This window comes from Aedes albopictus, chromosome 1, assembly GCF_035046485.1.
Source record: "Aedes albopictus strain Foshan chromosome 1, AalbF5, whole genome shotgun sequence".
NCBI classification, from domain to species: domain Eukaryota; kingdom Metazoa; phylum Arthropoda; class Insecta; order Diptera; family Culicidae; genus Aedes; species Aedes albopictus.
In genome coordinates this window covers 114,738,721-114,758,230 of record NC_085136.1, presented here as the reverse complement: position 1 = coordinate 114,758,230, position 19,510 = coordinate 114,738,721, and the positions used below count along the sequence as shown (strand labels likewise).

General features: G+C 46.9%; 3 protein-coding genes across 3 annotated transcripts in view; 2 read left to right on the top strand and 1 right to left on the bottom strand.

The window, feature by feature from the left end:
- Positions 1-19,510, bottom strand: part of LOC115256083 (DNA ligase 4-like) — a 260,381-nt gene that overhangs the window by 177,268 nt on the left and 63,603 nt on the right. The gene's annotated exons all lie outside the window — the stretch shown is intronic.
- On the top strand, positions 8,646-9,784 carry LOC109414101 (trypsin-2-like). Its single transcript, XM_062846490.1, has 2 exons — positions 8,646-9,334; positions 9,407-9,784. Exons 1-2 carry the CDS (start codon positions 8,846-8,848, stop codon positions 9,719-9,721), a joined length of 804 nt encoding a protein of 267 aa, XP_062702474.1. The 5' UTR covers positions 8,646-8,845; the 3' UTR covers positions 9,722-9,784.
- On the top strand, positions 17,374-18,423 carry LOC115256070 (trypsin-like). Its single transcript, XM_029854313.2, has 2 exons — positions 17,374-17,808; positions 17,871-18,423. Exons 1-2 carry the CDS (start codon positions 17,431-17,433, stop codon positions 18,330-18,332), a joined length of 840 nt encoding a protein of 279 aa, XP_029710173.2. The 5' UTR covers positions 17,374-17,430; the 3' UTR covers positions 18,333-18,423.

Below are 19,510 nucleotides of genomic sequence, written 5' to 3'. Positions count from 1 at the left end.
CAAAAATTTCTGCTGGGATTGCTGAAGAAATATCCAGTAAAATCCATCTAATAATCTCAGCAGAATTCTTGAATGAGAAGTCTCTGGATCAATTTCCGCAGGATTTTATGAATGCAAGAAGAAGTTTTAGGATCGAAGAAGTTTCAGGAATTTTCAATGGAACCATAGAGCAATGCATGGAAAAAAACACTGGTGGATTTTTTTTTTCAGGAATACCTGTACCAGTATTTCTTAAGGTATCTCTGGAAGATTTTCTGGAAAATTTATGACGGATTATTTGAACGAATTTCTGACAAAATCGCTTTAGAAAAAACTGAAATCATCCCTAGAGAAATACCCAGAATATTTTCAAAACGAATTCCTTGAAGAAATTATAGAGTTATCCCTGGCGGAGTTTCAGAAGAAATTGAAATTTGCATTAAAGAAATGGAGAAATTTTTGAGAGAATATTCGAAGGAAGCTCTGGAGAAATCTCCCAAAGAATCCCTGGAAAAATTTCTGAAGAAACCGAGTAGATTTTAAAAACCAGATTCCTTAGAATATTTTTGAAGAAACCCATGGTGCAATTTCGGACAAAGTCCTAAGAAGATATCCAAAAGAAATCTCTGGATAAATCTGGATAATCTCATAAAGCATTTCTAAAGAAATCTCTGGAACCATTTCTGAAGGCAACTTTGAAAGATTTTCTTAGAGAAATTTATGGAGGAATTCTTAAACTTTGATATTCAGAAGGAATCGTTGAAAACATTTCAAAATATTTTTTTGGATGATTTCTTGTAATATTTCTCGAACGGATTTCTGAAAGGAATTTCTAAAGAAAGTTTTTCTAGAGGAATTCTATGAGAAATTTGTGGAGGATCCTATGCAGGAAATTCTATAAGATTTTTCACAAGAACTTTCATAAAGAAACCGTAGGAAGCTTCCTGAATGGAGTTTCTGTAGGATATTCTAAAATCTTAAGGAATCTAATCCAAGGGAGGTTTTATTATAAGGGACTTCTTAAATTTACTTCTGGATGAATCTCCATAACTTTAGAAACCCTGCTTGAATTCTCAGTAAATTTTTTCGAAGGGATTCAGGCAGAATTCATTTAAAATTCCCTGAATGACTTTCTCAAGATAAAAGAGGGGGATTTTTACATTTACATTTTCCATGGAAGAATGTGTGAAAATATCTATGGACGCTTTTCTTGATGAATCTCATTAAGAAATTCTGGAGTAATAACATAAGGATTTATGAATTTATGGAGGAATTTCAGAAGCAATCAATGCAAGTATTCCTAAATAATCTTGTGTGAAATTTCAAAAGGAATTTCTTTGTAAGAGCTGCAGGGGGTATTCTTGAAGAAATTTATGGATCGATTGCTGAATAAATTCGTGGATGCACTCCTAACGGATTTCTTTGAGAAATAAGGGAAAATATTTCTGGATGACTTCTGGTTCTCCTGCCTCATGTATGCATCCCTGTAAAATTATCTTAAGGAATTCTAGTATAAATCACTGGAATAATTTCTCTAGAAATCCTTGAAGTAATTCAAACAGATCTGCAGGAATTTCTGGAGGCATCCCTGAAGACATTCTTATGTGTATCCCAGCATATGAAGATACTCTGAGAGGAATTTCTGAAGGAACCACAAGATAATTCCTAGACTAATCCCTGAGGGAAATCGTAAATTCTGGGAGGATTCGAAGAGTTTCTGAAGAAATTCGTGGGGGAATTTCAGGAGGAATCTCTGGAGGAATCTCTGGAGGAATCTCTGGAGGAATCTCTGGAGGAATCCATAGAAGAATTTCTGAATGAATAGCTGGAATAATCCTTAGAGGAATTCATGAAGGGATTTCTGGAGGAATTTCTGGAGAACCACCTGCAGGAATGGCTAGAGGAATTCCTGAAGGAATCTTTGGAAGAGTCTCTGGAGGATTTCCTGGAGATATTGTTTGAGGAATCGTTGGAGAAATTTGTGGAGGAATTTGAGGAGGAATTTGTGGAGGATTTCCTGGAGAAATTTCAGAAGAAATTCCTGGATTTATTCCTGGGAGAATTTCCGGAGGCATTCCTGGAATAAATCCTTGAGGAGTTTTGGAATGAGCTCCTGGAAGCATTCTTGGAGGAATGCTTGGAGGAGTTCCCTAAGGAATGCCTGGAGGAATTCCAGAAGGAAAGTCTGGAGGAATTCCTGGAATAGTGCCCGAAAAAAATCTGGAGAAATGCCTGGAGGAATTCCTAGAAAAATTTCTGGATCAATAACTGGATCAACCCCTGAGGAAGTTCCAGGATAAATTACTGAACGAGTTCCTGGAGAAATCCTTGGAGGGATTTCTGGAGAATTCTTTGAATGAATCGCTTGAGAAATTCCTAGGAATACCTGCAGGAATTTCTGGAAAAATACCTGCAGGAATGCCTGAAGGAATCCGTGGAAGAGTTTCTATAGGATTCCCTGGAGAAATTATTTGAGGAATCTGTGGAGGAATTTCTGGAGAAAGTCGTGGAGAAACTTCTGAGGAAATTCCTGGATTAATTCCAGGAAGAATTTCCGGAGGGCTTCCTGGAGGAAACCCTGGAGATATTCTTGAAGGAGTTCCTGGAAGCATTTTTGGAGGAATGCCTGGAGGAATTCCTGAAGAAATGCCTGGAGGAATGCCTGGAGGAATTCCTAGAGAGGATTCCCTGGGGGAAGTCTTTGAGGAACCTCTGGAGGAATCTGTGGAGGAATCTGTGGAGGAATATGTGGAGGAATTTATGGAGAACTCCTGGAGAAATTTCTGAGGAAATTCCGGGATTAATTCCTGGAAGAATTTCCGTAGGGATTCCTGGAGGAAATCCTGGAGAAGGAGTTCCTGGAAGCATTCTTGGAGGAATGCCTGGAGGAGTTCCTGACGAAACGTCTGGAGGAATTCCTGGACGAATTCCTGGATAAATTCATGGAGAGTCTCAGGAGGAATTTCTAAAGAAATTTCTGGAGGAATGCAAAGAATCCCTGGAATAATTTTTGAAGAGGTCCGTGGTACGATTTCAGGAGGAATTCCTGGAGAAGTATCTGGATGAATTGTTGAAGAAATCCCTGGAGGGATTCTTGGATGAACTTATGGAGAAATTACTGTAGCGATCCCTTTAGGAATTCCTTGAGAAATACCTGCAGGAATTTCTGGAGGAATTCTTTGAACAATCTCTGGAGAAATCTGTGGAGGTATTTCTAGAGGAATTCCCGAAGAAATTTTTGAACATACTCCTGAATTAATTCCTGGAAGAATTTCTGGAGGAATTTATGGAGGAATTCCTAAACAAGCTCTTGAGGGAGCTTCTGGAGTCTCTCCTGGAATTACTAGAAGGAGTTCCTGAAGGGCCCATATAGCCGAGGCGGTAAACGCACGGGTATTCAGCATGACCATGCTGAGGGTGACGGGTTCGTTTCCCGGTCGGTCCAGGATCTTTTCGTAAAGGAAGCTTCCTTGACTTCCTTGGGCATAGAGTATCTTCGTGCCTGCCACACGATATACACATGCAAAATGGTCATTGGCAGAGGAAGCTCTCAGTTAAAAACTGTGGAAGTGCTCATTTAACACTAAGCTGAGAAGCAGGCTTTGTCCCAGTGAGGACGTTACGCCAAGAAGAGAGAGAAAGTTCCTGAAGGAACGCCTGAAAGGTTTACGGAAGGAAAGCCTGGAGGAATTCCTGAAGGTATACTTGGAATAATTTCTGGAAGATTCCCTGGAGGAATTCTTTCAAGAATCTCTGGAGGAATCTGTGGAGGAATTTCTAGAGGAACTCTTGGAGAAATTTCTAAAGAAATTCCTGGAAGGATTTCCGGAGTGATTAATTGAAAAAATCCTGGAGAAGTTCTTGAAAGTGCTCCAGGAAGCATTCTTGGAGGAATGTCTAGATGATCTCCTGGAGGAACGTCTGGAGGAATTCCTGGAGGAATGCCTGGAGAAATTCCTGGCCGAATTACTGGACCAATTCCTGGAATAATCCCTGGAGGAATCTCTAAAGAATTGCTAGAGAAATCCCTGGAGGAATTCTTTAATGAATTTCTGGAGAAATTTCTGTGGGGATCCCTTGAGTTTCTGGAGTGGGGATCCCAGGAGTTTCTGGAGGAATTCTTTGAGGAATCTCTGGAGAAATCTTTGGAGGTATTTCTGGAGGAATTCTCAAAGAAATGTTTGCAGAAACTCCTGGAATAATTCCTGAACGAATTCCTGTCGTGAATGGCAGAGTAAAAGAAATATGACTGCCTCTGGTAACGGTTTAGTATAGACTGATTTATTGAACAAAACAGAACTATTATGATCTATAATCTTAGTTACTACGATTCATTTGTCGTCCTTGATGCCCCTCCTAAAACTGCTTCCGGAATGGCAACTTTGACAAATGTTTTGTGAACGGGTCGGTTTCTGCTGCATCAGTATGCTTCAGCCGCTTCAAAGGTCCCGCTGACTCCATAATGGCAATGCAATGGTCGGTTGGTTGTCCTCGTACAATGGTGGCGATTGCTCCTCTTGCGCACCGAATTCACTCAAGACTCTTCGACTCCAGTTGACCTCATATGCCGCATCTGCACGAGCGCTTGCTCACTTCACATCGTAGACGGATTTGTTCAGCCGGCAGGCTCGATTCCCCTCCTCAAATCCTTGAGGTTGGCGCTGCGTGTGTTTGGTGATGGTGCCATCCGGTTTCAACTTCCATTTTGCAATCCAACGATTTTCCCAGGTTCCAGGCCGGCTGAAGGTCCCAGGTGTTGTTCGTCGCTAGCGGTTTTAGCGCATCCTAGATGGCTTCACGCCACCGCGGCCAGTCTTCCCTCGTCTTCATTTCTTCTATGGTATCCGGTAGGTTTTCAACATGGTTTTCGGCGTTCAACGCGTACGCCAGGCAAGAATAATCGTCCAACTTCGCTGGGGGGCCTCCAGACACGATTGCTCTTCTCGCAATAAGTTCTTCTTTTTCTTTTTCCAGTGAAAAAAAGCTATCATTTCCATCGTCCTGAGTGACGATCGGCTGATCAACATCATTTTCCGGCTCGGTTTCAGTTACCGGCTCTTCCGGGATATCCTGTGGCTCAGACCGGGTCCAAATCGGGTGTACATCGTTTTCCTTCATTGTGATTTCGTTGGTCGATTCACACTTAGATTCACTGACGACGACATCCCGAGCAAGGTACACCTTCTGCTTACGACTCTCCCACAAACGGTATCCATTTACACCGTAGCCTACAAAGTAACACGCCTGGCTACGCGCGCCCAGCTTGGATCGTTTCTCCTTCAGAATATAGCTGTAGGCCTTGCTTCCCCAGATGCGGAGTTTGGACACGTCCGGTTTGTGTCCGTACCACATTCCGTACAGTGTTTTCGCCACCGTCGGACTTCGATTGATGATGAACACCGCCGCTTGTACTGCCTCGCTCCAAAGCTTCTTCGGTAGACCAGAATCTTCAACCATCGCCCTCGATTTGTCCAGGATTGTTTGATTCAAACGCTCACTCACACCGTTTTGCTGCGGCGTGTGTGGAATGGTGTACTCCACCATCGTACCACGGGCTCTGCAGTAATACCGGAAATCCTTTCCAACGTATTCATCTCCGTTGTCATACCGCAGGCGACGAATTTGTCGATCGAAGTGGCCCTCCGCCATGCTCGCGTATTCCTTGAACGCATCTAGCACCTCATCTTTTGCCGCAAGGATGTATGCGGCAACGGAAATGGGTAAAGTCACCAGGGTGCGAGGCCGCCATTTTTAAGAATCCAACATCTGTATGTAAACATTTGTGTATCCACAAAGGATTCCATTGTGGATACACGATAGATGTTGGCTCCTGTCAGATGCATTAGGTGGGATTAGGGTTGCCACATACGTGGGTAAAGTCATCAGTGAATGTAACGAAATACCTTTTTCCGTTCCAGGCCGTCAGCGTTAGGAGGCCGCATACGTCGATGTGTACTAGCTCCAACGGTCTGTTGGATCTCGGAACCGGGACAACTCTAAAGGGCTGTCTCGCATGCTTGCCTGGCACACAAGGTTCACAGACTTCGTTTCCCCGGAACGCTTCCTTCTTCAACGCCATGCCGCTGACCATCTCGTCGCGCATCAAAGTCTTGATACTACTGTGGTCGGATCTCCGATGCCATAGCTCGTATTCGTCTACCGGTAGGGAGACCAGTGCTTCGTCCACCGATCCGCGCTTCACGATTGCGTTCAGCACGTACAGCTTGCCGGACTACTAACCGGTGGCAACGACCTCGCCGCCGCGGCTGATTTCCACTGCTTCGTCTTTAAACGTCCGTCACACGCATGCCAAGTTTGCCCACGCACCGAATGGAAAACAGGTTGTACTGAAGTTCCGGCACGTATGGCACGTCGTTCACCACGCAGTCGATACGTCGTCCTCCAACCAGCGATGTCATCTTGACGGTTCCAGAATATCGACCATACACGACCTTTCCGGAAGCGACCACGATTGGGACCGGTCGATTCAGCTTCACCACGTTCTGAAGGAAATCCGCTGTGTGTACCATATGCTCCGAAGCGCCCGAATCAAGAATCAAATGTAACTGACTCGAGCTCAGGTGTTCCTCCGCTTGATGTTTTCGCTGAGTAGTCTGGCCTTCACAAAGTCGAGCGTGCATTGTTCCGCCGGTAGCGTTTCGAGGACTGTTACCAGTTGCTGGGACGATTTCGGCAGGGTTTGAAGCAGATTGAATAACACCAGCCGCTCAGGCATTACAATGTTCGCTGACGCCAACTCTCGGATGATCCGCTCGAACCGTAGTAGGTGCTCTTCCATCGGTTCTGCTTCGCTGTACTTCATCACGGCCAGTTGCTTTAGTAGGTAAAACTGGCCGGAAAATCCCTTCTTCGCAAACACGTTCTCCAACGTTGTCCAGATCGCCTTCGGAGTGGACTTGCCTTTGATGTACTCCAGCTGCGAATCCGCGATCTTTTCCACCAGCAACGATTTGCAACGTGCTTCCAGAAGTTTCCTCTTCGCCAGTTTCGTCTCCTTCTGAGCCTTCTCCTGCCCGTATCCGTTTCGTCTTCCTGGATTTCCGGGATTTCGTCCGCATCCCTCCGAATGCAATCGATCAGCTGCCACTCCTCCAATAGCGTCTCCATCCGAAAGCTCCAGTTCGGGAAGTTCTTCAAACAACTTCCGTTTCTAATGGCAACAGGTGTGCTGGGCTAATAACCTATCGTGAATGGCAGAGTAAAAGAAAGATGACTGCCTCTGTTGACGGTTTAGTATAGACTGATTTATTGAACAAAACAGGACTACTATGATCTATAATCTTAGTTACTACGATTCGTTTGTCGTCCTTGACAATTCCTAGAAGCAATTCCTGGATAAATTCCTGACGAAGTTCTTGAAGGAGCTCCTGGAAGCATTCCTGGAATTCCTGGAAGGAGTTCCTGAAGGAATGCCTGGAGAATTCCGGAAGAAATGCCAGAAGGAATGATTGAAAAAAATCTGGGAAAATTCCTAGAGAAACTTGAAATTTCTGGACAATTTCCTGGATCAGGAAGAATTACTGGAGGAATTTCTGGACCAATTTCTGGTTCAATCCGTGGAGAAATTCATGGACAAATTCCTGGAGGAATTGCTGGCGGAATCCATGGAAGAATTTCTGGAGGAATCCCTGGAAGAATTCCTGGAGAAAATCCTAGAGATTTTCTTGGATGAATCCCTGGAGGATTCTTCGAGAAATCCCTGGATGTACTCCTGCAGGAATCCCTAGAGGTATTCCTGGAAAAATTTCTGAGAAAAATCCTGGAAGAATCCCTGGAGGAATCTGTGGAAGAATTTTCCCGAGATTCCCGAAGAAACTCTTGGATGCCAGAAGGAGTTCTTAAAGGAATTTTTGTAGGCATCCCTAGAAGATTTCGTGGAGAAATTCCTGGATAAATCCCTAGATAAGCTCTAGTATAAATCCCTGGCGATATTTGAGAAGTAATCCGTAGGGGAATTCCAGAAGAAATCCCTAGAGAAATTTCTGGAAGATCCAATGAAAGAATAGCTGAATCGTGGAACAATCTCTAGTGGAAATCAGGGATGAATCCCTGGCGAAATTTCTAAAGAAAATTATTGTAGAGTTCCTGGATGAAGCCAAAAAAAAAATCTGGAGGAATTTTCGGAGGGATCCGATGAGAAATTCATAGAAAAGTATCTGGAAGAATTGCCAGGAAGTCTGGAAGGAATGCCTGGAGGAATTCCTGCAGGAACTCCAGAAGAAATTCCTGGAGGAATTTTAAGGGTGATTACTGGAGAAATTCTTAGAGTAATTCCTACAGGAATTCTTGAATAAGGAATTTCTGGAAAATACCAGGAAGAAGTCGCGGAAAAATTCCAGGAGAAATTCCATAACGAATCTCCTAAAGAGTTCCTGGAGGAATTCTTGGTGTAATATTTAAAATAATCCTTGGAGCTGTTCTTGAAAGAATCCACGGATACACTTTCGAGGTGGTGGAGGAATTTATCATAATTTTCCAGAAGAAACAACAACGGTCACGAATGATTCGCCACCGCACCTAATGTACCATACACAAAACGCCAAGCACTCCAATACTCTTCGACCAATCGACAGTTTATCGTAATTGGTATATATATATCTGTCATCATATAGTTGATCGATTTTCTGAACAAAGTCTAGTGTATATCCACCAGTGAACGGAACTCAATCGAAAAATTATTCGCTTGTAGATTGATTCGGAAACTATGATTGACTGCTACTGTTCCACGCTGCTGATAAGATAGCCGCTTCCGTAACATTGTAACAACGCATCGATGATACCGAGCCGAGCGCCAACATAATTGTCAATCGTTTGGTGATCATTTCACAGACCGTTATTTGTCGGGATGACGCACGCAATCATCTGCGCTGTTTGTACCTTCGCCGTGTTTTCACTAGCCGTGGGAGCAGATCTACCGGATCCCTTGCTAGTCGGAGGAACCGAATCAACATGGGGTAGCTTCCCTTCGGCTGCTTTCATCAGAACTCCCACGCTGAGCTTCTGCGGAGCAGCAGTCATCCATCCGGAATTCGTTCTCACGCTGGCGCAATGCGTACTCAACGGAACTGCTACGCACCTGCCGGAACACGTGGAAATCATCGCCGGCGATTTGAATGTGTTTCCACAGTCTGTAGAGCGACAGACCAGAAGTGGGCGTGAAATCATCGTCCATCGGAACTTCACCGCGTTCAACCTGCGCAATGACATCGCTCTGGTACGAGTCGATCGGGAGTTCAAGCTGCCGTCCAACACGGTCGAGTTGGCTGTCCGTCGGAAACGGATCACTCCAAGCGAGGGGGTTTGTCTCCTGCCGGGGTGGAACATTCAACGAACGGTAATCTGAACGTCATCTTTTTAGTGTTTAAATATAACAACTGAGAGCCTATTGATTCGTTACCTATTTCAGACCACATCCGGTAAGATCGAATCCGGCCAGAAGTACCTGAGCGTGGAGATTTTGGATCGGGACATGTGCAACGAGGCGCACATTCACGAGGGGCGCGTCCGGGAGAGTATGCTTTGCGGTGGAAACCTCTTTCAGAGTTCGAATGCCGCCTGCAGTGGAAACCTGGGATGTCCGCTGTATTGTGGCGAGCAGTTGGTGGGTTTGATGTCGTTCGGAGCGAACTGTGGGCTGGCGAATGATCCGCCGGTGTTCAGCCAGGTGCGGTTTTTCAACCGGTGGATTGACGAGGAGATTTTGGAGCGAGTTGTGAATTGAAAATCATATGTTCAATGGATTGTTATAATTTGCATAAATTATTAATGAAGATTCAGGGGAATCATCTCCTACAAAAGTGTATGATTATAATCTTTAACTTCATAGCTTAAAATTGAAAATTATAGCCGAATTAGAAGATCTCCATTCTGGGCGATTGCCCGCTATCGCCTTGACCTGTGCACCACAGCTGTGGCCAGGTCAAATGTCTGTCGATTTGCTTTATTTCGTTGTTCAGGCTACTCCGCTATGAGCCTCTGGGTCTGCCTCTGTTGCGATGTCCTGCTGAGTTCCAATATAATGCTTACTTGCAGATTCCATTTCCGCCCCTGCGTAGAGTGTGCCCGATCCACCTCTACTTTGCACCCGAATATTTGTCGCTATCGGCTTTCGATGACATCGACAATGGAGCTCCACGTTGGAAATCCAATTGTGAGGCTACTATGCACGAATAATACAACCGAAAACATCTATTGATGAAGACCTGCAGCCGTTGAGTATTCTCCAATGATACACACCAAGTTTCACTGGCGTACAGCAGCACAGATTTCAACATTCTCCACTGATTGCCCAGCTACCCTAAAGCTGGAAGGGTTGACCGTGTTGACATCCAACGATTTGGTCTTGTTGACGTTGATGGAAAAACCTGCCGCTGAGGAGTGATTGGCAAGATCATCGAGCTTGTTCTGCATATCAGAGCGCCGTTGAGCTAGCAGAGCAACGTCATCAGCCAATTCGAAGTCATTTGGGTGCTCCATGGTAAGGGGCTGCCACAGCACCTAAATTACGATGAGGAACAGTAGTGGTGATAGTATACATCCTTGCTTCAGTCCAGCAACGACCCGGATGGGATTGGATTGGACAAAACACCGTTGTGCAGTACTAGGCACGAAAATGCCTTGTACTGTGCTTCAATGAGGCCGATGATTTTCTCAGCGAGACCCTTGCGCCTGAGGGCTTCCCACATGTTTTCGTGATTGAGACAGTCGAAAGCTTTTTCGTAATCAATGAACACCAGGTAGAGAGACTCTTGGAATTCATTGATTTGCTCCAGGATGATACGGAGCGTGACAATATGGTCCACACAGGAACGTCCGGCATGGAATCCTGCTGGCTGCCGTCGGAGAGTCGCGTCAATCTTCTCCTGTATCCGGTAAAGGATCACTTTGCAGAGGACTTTGAGAACGATACACAGTAACATGATGGCCCGCCAATTATCGCATACAGTCAGGTCACCCTTTTTGGGTACCTTTACTAAGACGCCTTGCATCCAGTCGGCCGGAAATGTCGCGGTTTCCAATATGTTGCAGAATAATTGATGCAGCAGTTGTGCGGATACTACGGGGTCAGCTTTGAGCTTCTCAGCTGATATGCGATTTCATGCTACGGATGGCTGTTTCTATCTCCTACACTGATGGAGCTTCGGTGTTGACACGGGTAATGCGGCGAACCCTTGGCGGATCATGTTGAGGTGTTGATGGCGTGACCGACACTTGAAAAAGGGTTCCAAAGTGCTCTAACAAACGTTTCAACTGGTCAGCCGGATCGGTCAGTAAATGTCCAGACGTGTCCGTCACGGGCATCGTAGCATTCATCTTAGTCCCACTAAGGCCACGTGAAACATCGTAGAGGAGACGGATGTCGCCGGTGTTTGCGGCTTTCTCGCCTTCGTCGGCTATGGAGTCCGCCCATGCTCTTTTGTCTCGGCTACATGAGCGTTTCACTTCCTTCTCGAAAGCCGACGTAGCGCTGACGGGCTACGGCTACGGCTCCTCGTGTTTTCGTTGGCTCTATCGCGGCTTTGCCCTTTCTCTGCTCCTCTATCTTCCTCCAGGTAGTATATGTGATCCACTGTTTTCTCCGGGTGCGTAGCTCACCCAAATAATTCTCGCCGATAGCTATGAAGGCGTTCTTGATGGCGCTCCATTGATCTTCTACGCTTCCACCTTCCCTAGTATCAGCAGCACGGCTCTCTTGCTCCTCGACGAAGGACCTTTTGACCGCAGCGTCTTCCAGTCGTCGTGTGTTGAACTGGCACCCGATTTTCTTCTCCTGTTGATGGATCCTAGCAATAATGCGCAGCTGGATATCCGCGATTAGACGATTGATCGGACGTAATGTCGGCGCTACGTTTGTTTGTGGGCTGCAAAACGGTGAGTCGATAAGGAGAGCGGCCAACATAGCTCTGGTCCTCACAAGTTCCTACCTCATGCTTCCACGGGTCAAGCGATGACAAAGACCGCCAGCTAAGAGTTGTGTGCTTAGCTGGTAGTGCAGCCAGGGATTGGCGGCATGCACCGTGCGGTGCGAAAAAAGCGTGTGCTTCACACAATCGCAAGTGCTCGTCTCCCGTTTTGCCGAGAGACAAGAGACGTATAAGTGAGAGCTTTCGTAACTGTGCGAGAGACAATCGCAGCACCAGCTCTACGGCGCAGGGAGTAATGCACGGTGCTTGGGACTGTGCTTGTCTCCAAACAGAAAAAAATCAATTAGCTTGCACAAGCAAGCGAGCAACACACAACCGATTGCGCGTACTCGTCTCCTTCTAGTTTGTTGTGCTGTCTCGTAGCAGAGTGTGCGGCACGCAAAGAGTTTTGAGTCGCACCCTATCCCTGAGTGCAGCCTGGGCACTGTTGTCCTTCTGACTTCAGCTAGATTGAGGAGGTACGATTTGACCGTTTGTTGAGCCGCACCAAACAGCGTCTGTTCTGGTATCCAGCGGCTAAGTAAGAAACGCTGCCCCACGCCCAGCTAGATCCAAGGTGGTAGCCCCATCAGCGTGGTCGTCCCAGTGTTGGTTGGGACGTTAAACAGAACTGGCACGATGGCCCTCCGGCGAGACAGGAGTGTTGGCGTAGGCCCAATAAGTCACCCGTAAAAATCCCCATTGCGAATAACATAGGAGAAAATACGACTCGATACAATCGGCAAAGACCCACGCGACGTGATAAGGGCTACGATTGGAAACTTGGAACATGGAATTGCAAGTCACTAGGTTTCGCAGGATGTGACAGGATAATTTACGACGAACTACATCCCCGCAACTTCGACATCGTGGCGTTGCAGGAGCTTTGTTGGACTGAACAGAAGTGTGGGAAAGGGGGCATCGAGCGGCCACCTTCTACCAAAGCTGTGGAACCACCAATGAACTGGGAACAAGGTGGCAGCCGATCAACGCAAGCATTGCGCATGTTGAGAGTTAAGGGCCGTTTCTTCAACTACAGCATCATTAACGTCCACTGCCCACACGAAGGGAGACCTGATGACGAGAAAGAAGCGTTCTACGCGCAGTTAGAGCAAACATACGATGGTTGCTAGCCGCGTGACGTGAATATCGTTGTCGGCGACATGAACGCGCAGGTAGGAAGGGAGGAAATGTACAGACTGGTAATCGGGCGAAACAGCCTGCACGCCGTATCGAATCATAACGGCCAGCGATGCGTAAACTTTGTAGCCTCCCGTGGAGTGGTAGTCCGAAGCACCTTCTTCCCTCGCAAAGATATCCACAAAGCCACCTGGAGATCACCCGACCATCAAACAGAAAACCAAATCGACCACGTTCTAATCGACGGTAAATTCTTCTCGGATATAACCAATGTCCGCACATACCGCAGTGCGAATATAGATTCGGATCACTACTTAGTCGCTGTATGCATGCGCTCAAAACTTTCGACAGTTATCACCACGCGTCGAAGTCGAACGCCGCGGCTCAACATCGAGCAGCTGCGTAACGTAGAAGCACGCTCAGAAAACCGTTCCGATAAACGTGAACAAACAAACGCAAATATGAGAACAAGCAAATATACACCGTGAACTGGAACTAGTTCCAGCTGTCAATATGGGCGTTCTAGAAACCGTGACATCTAGTTCACGGTGTACATTTCTTATTGTTGTTATCGTTGCTATGCATAGTTCCCGTTTGTTTCCGTTGCCGTGACTGGGAGTGCACGTATATCGTAACGGATTTTTTTTGCGTGAGTGGTTCAAGACTACGCGCAGCAGTTAGCAGTGGCCTTACCAACGGAAGAGCAGCTTGGCGCAGCTACACTTGAAGATGGCTGGAGGGACATCCGATCCGCCATAGGTAGTACCTCGGCTACAGCACGAGGCTTCGTGACTCCGAATCACAGAAACGACTGGTACGACGGCGAATGTGAACAGTTGAAAAACGAGAAGAATGCAGCATGGGCGAGAATGCTACAACACCGTACGAGAGCGAATGAGGCACGTTACAAACAGGCGCGGAACAGGCAGCACTCAGTTTTCTGGATGAAGAAGTGATAGCAGGAAGATCGAGATCGCGAAGCGATGGAAGAGCTGTATCGCGCTAAGGACACACGAAAGTCCTACGAGAAGCTGAACCGCTCGCGCAGAGGCTTCGTGCCACAAGCCGACATGTGCCGACATAATCACGGGAATATTCTCACGAGCGAGCGTGAGGTGGTCGAGAGGTGGCGGCAGCATTACGATGAGCACCTCAATGGCGACGTTGCGTTGCAAGTACCGAAGGTGGCGTGGTAACAGATCTAGGAGTATGTGCACAGGGCGAAAGACTTCCGGCCCCTGACGTCCAAGAGATTGAGGAGGAGGTTGGCCGGTTGAAAACCAACAAAGCCGCTGGAGCAGATCAACTAGAAAGCGAGCTTCTAAAATACGGTGTAGAAGTACTGGTGAGAGCACTACACTGGGTCATTACCAAGATTTGGGAGGAGGAAGTATTACCGGAGGAATGGATGGAAGGTATCGTGAGTCCCATCTACAAAAAGGGCGACAACTTGGATTGCGGGAACTACAGCCGGACCACACTACTGAGCGCTGCCTACAAGATACTCTGTCATATTTTATGCCGCCGTCTATCACCGATTGCAACAGAGTTCGTGGGACAATATCAGGCTGGATTCATGGGTGAACGCGCTACAGTGGACCAGATGTTCGCCATCCGCCAGGTGTTGCAGAAATGCCGTAAATACAACGTGCCCACACATCACTTGTTCATCGATTTTAAATCGGCGTATGATACAATCGATCGAGAACAGCTATGGCAGATTATGCACGAATACGGATTACCGGATAAACTGATAAAGTGATACGACTGATCAAGACGACGATGGATCAAGTGATGTGCGCAGTTCGAATATCAGGGACACTATCAAGTCCCTTCCAATTTGGCAGAGGGTAACGGCAAGGTGGATAGTCTTTTGTGCTTGTTGTTTAACATTGATTTAGAGGGTGTAATAAGGAGAGCCACACGAGTAGGACGATTTTCACGAAATCTGTTTAGCTGTATGGTTTCGCTGAAGAATTCGTGTACTTGAGCTCACTTGTGACCACCGACAACGACATCAGCAGAGCAATGCAAGACGCATTGTGGCAGCAAATCGAACTTGCTTAGGACTCCGCAGAACTCTACGATCGAACAAAGTTCGTCATCACACGAAGTGAACTATCTATAGAACGCTGATAAGACCGGTAGTCCTCTATAGGCACGAAAAAATGACTCTATGTGCAGAGGACCAACGCTCCCTTGGAGTTTTTGAACGGAAGGTGTTGCGTACCATCTACGGTGTAGTGAATTCCATTCGGGACTTACAGAAGGCTAATGAACCACGAGCTGCATTGGCTGCTGAGAGAACCTACCACCGTCCACACCGTGAAAATCGGAAGGCCGGTGACGTCATTAGTACGTCGGAGAGCAACTCGATTAGAATGGTTCTCGAGAGCCATCCGACCGGTAGAAGAAGACGTGGTGCGTAGCGAGCTAGGTGGGTCAATCAACATACATACATACATTTATTTGTTCAACATCATTAAGATAAGACATAATCAACAATAGTACGCCACATTACACGGTTTGTGGCTGCCGCTCTCCATCCTCGGTCGCGCCCAATGCTCGCCAAGTCACGCTCCACCTGGTCCGCCCATCGTGCTCTCTGCGCTCCACGCCTTCTAGTGCCAACCGGATCCGTTGCAAACACTAGCTTTGCAGGGTTGTTGTCCGGCATTCTTGCAACATGCCTTGCCCAACGTATCCTTCCGGCTTTGGCCACCTTCTGGATGCTGGGTTCGCCGTAAAGTGCAGCGAGCTCGTGGTTCATCCTTCTCCGCCACACACCGTTCTCCTGCACACCGCCGAAGATCGTTCTTAGCACGCGTCGCTCGAAAACTCCGAGTGCTTGTAGGTCCTCCTCGAGCATGGTCCATGTCTCGTGCCCGTAGAGGATCACCGGTCTTATTAGCGTTTTGTACATGGTGCATTTGGTGCGTGGGTGGATCTTTTTCGACCGCAGTTTCTTCTGGAGCCCGTAGTAGGCCCGACTTCCGCTGATGATGCGCCTCCGAATTTCTCGGCTCACGTTGTTGTCAGCCGTCAGTAAGGATCCGAGGTAGACGAATTCCTCCACCACCTCGAAAGTATCCCCGTCTATCGTAACATTACTACCCAGACGGATCCGGTCGTTTTCGGTTCCGCCTACCAGCATGTACTTTGTTTTTGAGGCGTTCACCACCAGTCCGACCTTTGCTGCTTCGCGTTTCAGGCGGGTGTACAGTTCTGCCACCGTTCCAAATGTTCTAGCGATAATGTCCATGTCGTCCGCAAAGCACACAAATTGACCGGATTTTGTGAAAATCGTTCCCCGGCTGTTGAGCCCGGCTCGTCACATCACACCTTCCAGCGCGATGTTGAAGAGTAGACATGAGAGTCCGTCACCTTGTCGCAGTCCCCGGCGAGATACGAATGAACTGGATAGTTCACCCGAAACCCTTACGCAGTTTTGCACACCGTCCATCGTTGCTTTAATCAGTCTAGTCAGCTTCCCAGGAAAGCCGTTTTCGTCCATGATTCTCCATAGCTCTGCGCGGTCGATACTATCGTATGCCGCTTTGAAGTCGATGAACAGGTGGTGCGTTGGGACCTGGTATTCACGGCATTTCTGGAGGATTTGCCGTACGGTAAAGATCTGGTCCGTTGTCGACCGGCCGTCGATGAAGCCGGCTTGATAACTTCCCACGAACTCATTTGTTTTAGGTGACAGACGACGGAAGATGATCTGGGATAGCACTTTGTAGGCAGCATTCAAAATAGCGATCGCCCTGAAGTTCTCACATTCCAAATGGTCGCCTTTCTTGTGAATGGGGCAGATTACCCCTTCCTTCCACTCCTCCGGTAGTGGGTCAATCAAGTGGAGGACGATTAGCGAACTCTTCGCAGAGTGCGGAACTGGAGACGCACAGTCATGGACCGCGTAGAATGGAGCCGACTCCCACGTACAGCAGAGGACACTCAGGCCTTAGTCTGACCGGTAAGGTAGGTAAGTAAGGTGTGGGAAGGTTGTTCGGTTTGTTCAGACCCTGCGACGAGGTGACGAAATTTCACATCTTGTATATATATTGCCCTTAAAGCTGTTGGATTAACGGCCGTGGAAATGAGATAAAGTCTATCAAATAGCTGATGATTACGCTTCCAATAGCTTGTGATTATTTCAGGAACTTCTCACACATCTACCAACATGCACCGACCAACATTCCATCTCCGGGTTGACCTCAACCGCACAAGCCTGTGCCCCTATCAGCTAATCCGCAGTGATTAAGATCGATCAGAGATAGTAGCAGCAGCACTACGGCGTAGATAAACACGGCAGCGTTTGACGTTTCGCTCCACCGAAGCCTAGCAGTTTCGATTTAGAATTCGTTCACGAGTGATTTATCTACCGATGTCGCCCTATCCGTTGCTCTTGTTTTTGGTCCTTGGGGCATCCGCTTTCGTAGTGAAGGAACAGCTACCGGATGAGCGGTTCCTGGGCAGTACCGATGCATCCTTTGGCCAGTTTCCAGCAGCGGCTTACATTGTAAGTCCCGAGCGGCAGATCTGCGGCGCAACCGTCCTGAACGAGAACCATGTGCTGACGCTGGCACAGTGTGTTCTGAACGGGACCCATAACACGATCAATCCACGTCTGGTGCGGGTTCATGCCGGAGTGCTGAACCTTGGTTTGGTGTCCGCGAGCAGGCAAACTCGATTGGGCGATGTGATCTACGTGCATCCGAACTTCAAGGCTCACTCGTTGGAGAATGACATCGCGGTGATAAGGGTAAGAATTTTGGTGGGGAAATCGGGAAGAAGGTGATTGTAACATGGTTGAACTATTTCTAGGTCCAAGAACCGTTCATCTTCCCAAGTAACGAGGTGGAACCCGCTTTGAGACGAACAAGAATAGTGGCTAACGGCCACTCGTGCCTTTTGGCGGGTTGGGGAGCGATCGTAGCTGGACCCGTGCAGGACGTTAACGCCCTCCAGAGGTACATGGCGTTGACCATTAACGATCGCGACATGTGCAGTTCATTGCGGAGGGAAATGCCAGTATTTGAAAACATGATCTGCGCCGGCAATATGGACAACGCTCCGAATGGTCCTGCTCCATGCCAAGGCAGTTTGGGGTCTGGATTGTACTGCGATGGAGATCTTACAGGATTACTGTCATTCGGAATCAATTGTGGATCGTTAGGCAACCCACCCACGTTTACGCAGATTCGTTTTTACAATCAGTGGATCGAGCAACAGTTCCTTAGAAACGATCGGCCACCGCCTGGGTTCTCTCCTCTGGATGTAGCTTAAGAGGATTATCATACTGTTTGTAGGGACGTGGCCGGTGCGAATATCACATATTAAACGTAAATGTATTTAAATAAACATCATGTGTACAACATCCATTTGCATTAATCCTTTGGTGGAGAAAAACTTCCGACGAATTCCGTTCACGACCGTTTCAGGGTTGGAGGGATTCTTCCGAGAATTCTTTCTGGAATTCTTCCGGGAATTCCTTCCGTGATTCCTTCAGGAATTCCTTCCGGGATTCCTTCAGGAATTCCTATCGAGTTTCCTCCTGGAATTTCTTCTGAAGATTTCTTCAGGAATTCGTTGTGGGATTCTTCCAAGAACTCCTTCTGGGGTTCCATCAGGAATTTATTTTTCTACTTATTAATTTGATTCTTTATTTGGAATCATAAGACTTGAAGAATTCCTCCAAGAACTCCTTCTGGGATTCCACCAGGATTTCCTTCTGTTATTCCTCCAGGAATTCCCAAGAAACAAAAGTAGCTGAACAACAGTTTCCTAAGCTGAAGTTTATTCGAGAGTGGTTTGTTCCACTCTTATTCAGCAAAAATATTTGTTGGGTTCCTTCTGGGATTCCTTCTGGAATGCCTCCTGGGACTACTCCACGAATTCCTTCTGGGATTTCTCCAGAAATTTCCATATTTGTATGATTCTTTATTTGTAATCATAAGACTTGATGACTTAATTCCTTTAGGGATTCCTCCAGGAATGCCTTCTGGGATACTTCCTGGAATTCCTTCCGGGATTTCTCGAAGAATTTTTTTTCTGGGATTCCCCCAGGAATTAAATTCTTCTGGAATACATCCAGGAATACTTGTGGAATTCCTCCAGGAATAACTACTGGCATTCTTTCTTAGGAATTCCTTCTGTTATTCCTCCGGGAGTTCCTTCTGGGATTTCTTCATGAATTCTTTCTGGAATTCCTCCAGGAATTCCTTCTGGGATTTCATCAAGAATTCCTTCTGGGATTCCTTCAGGAAAGCCTTTGGAAATCCTCCAAAAATTCTTTCAGGGATTTCTCTAGGAATGCCTTCCGGGATTCCCCCTGGTATTCAGGAATCCTCTCAGGAAGTCTTTCTGGAATGCCATCATGATTTTTTCCGAGAATTTTCTAGAAAATTCCTTGTAGAATATGGGAGTAATTTACAAGAACTCCCTCAAGATTTTCTACCGTAAAT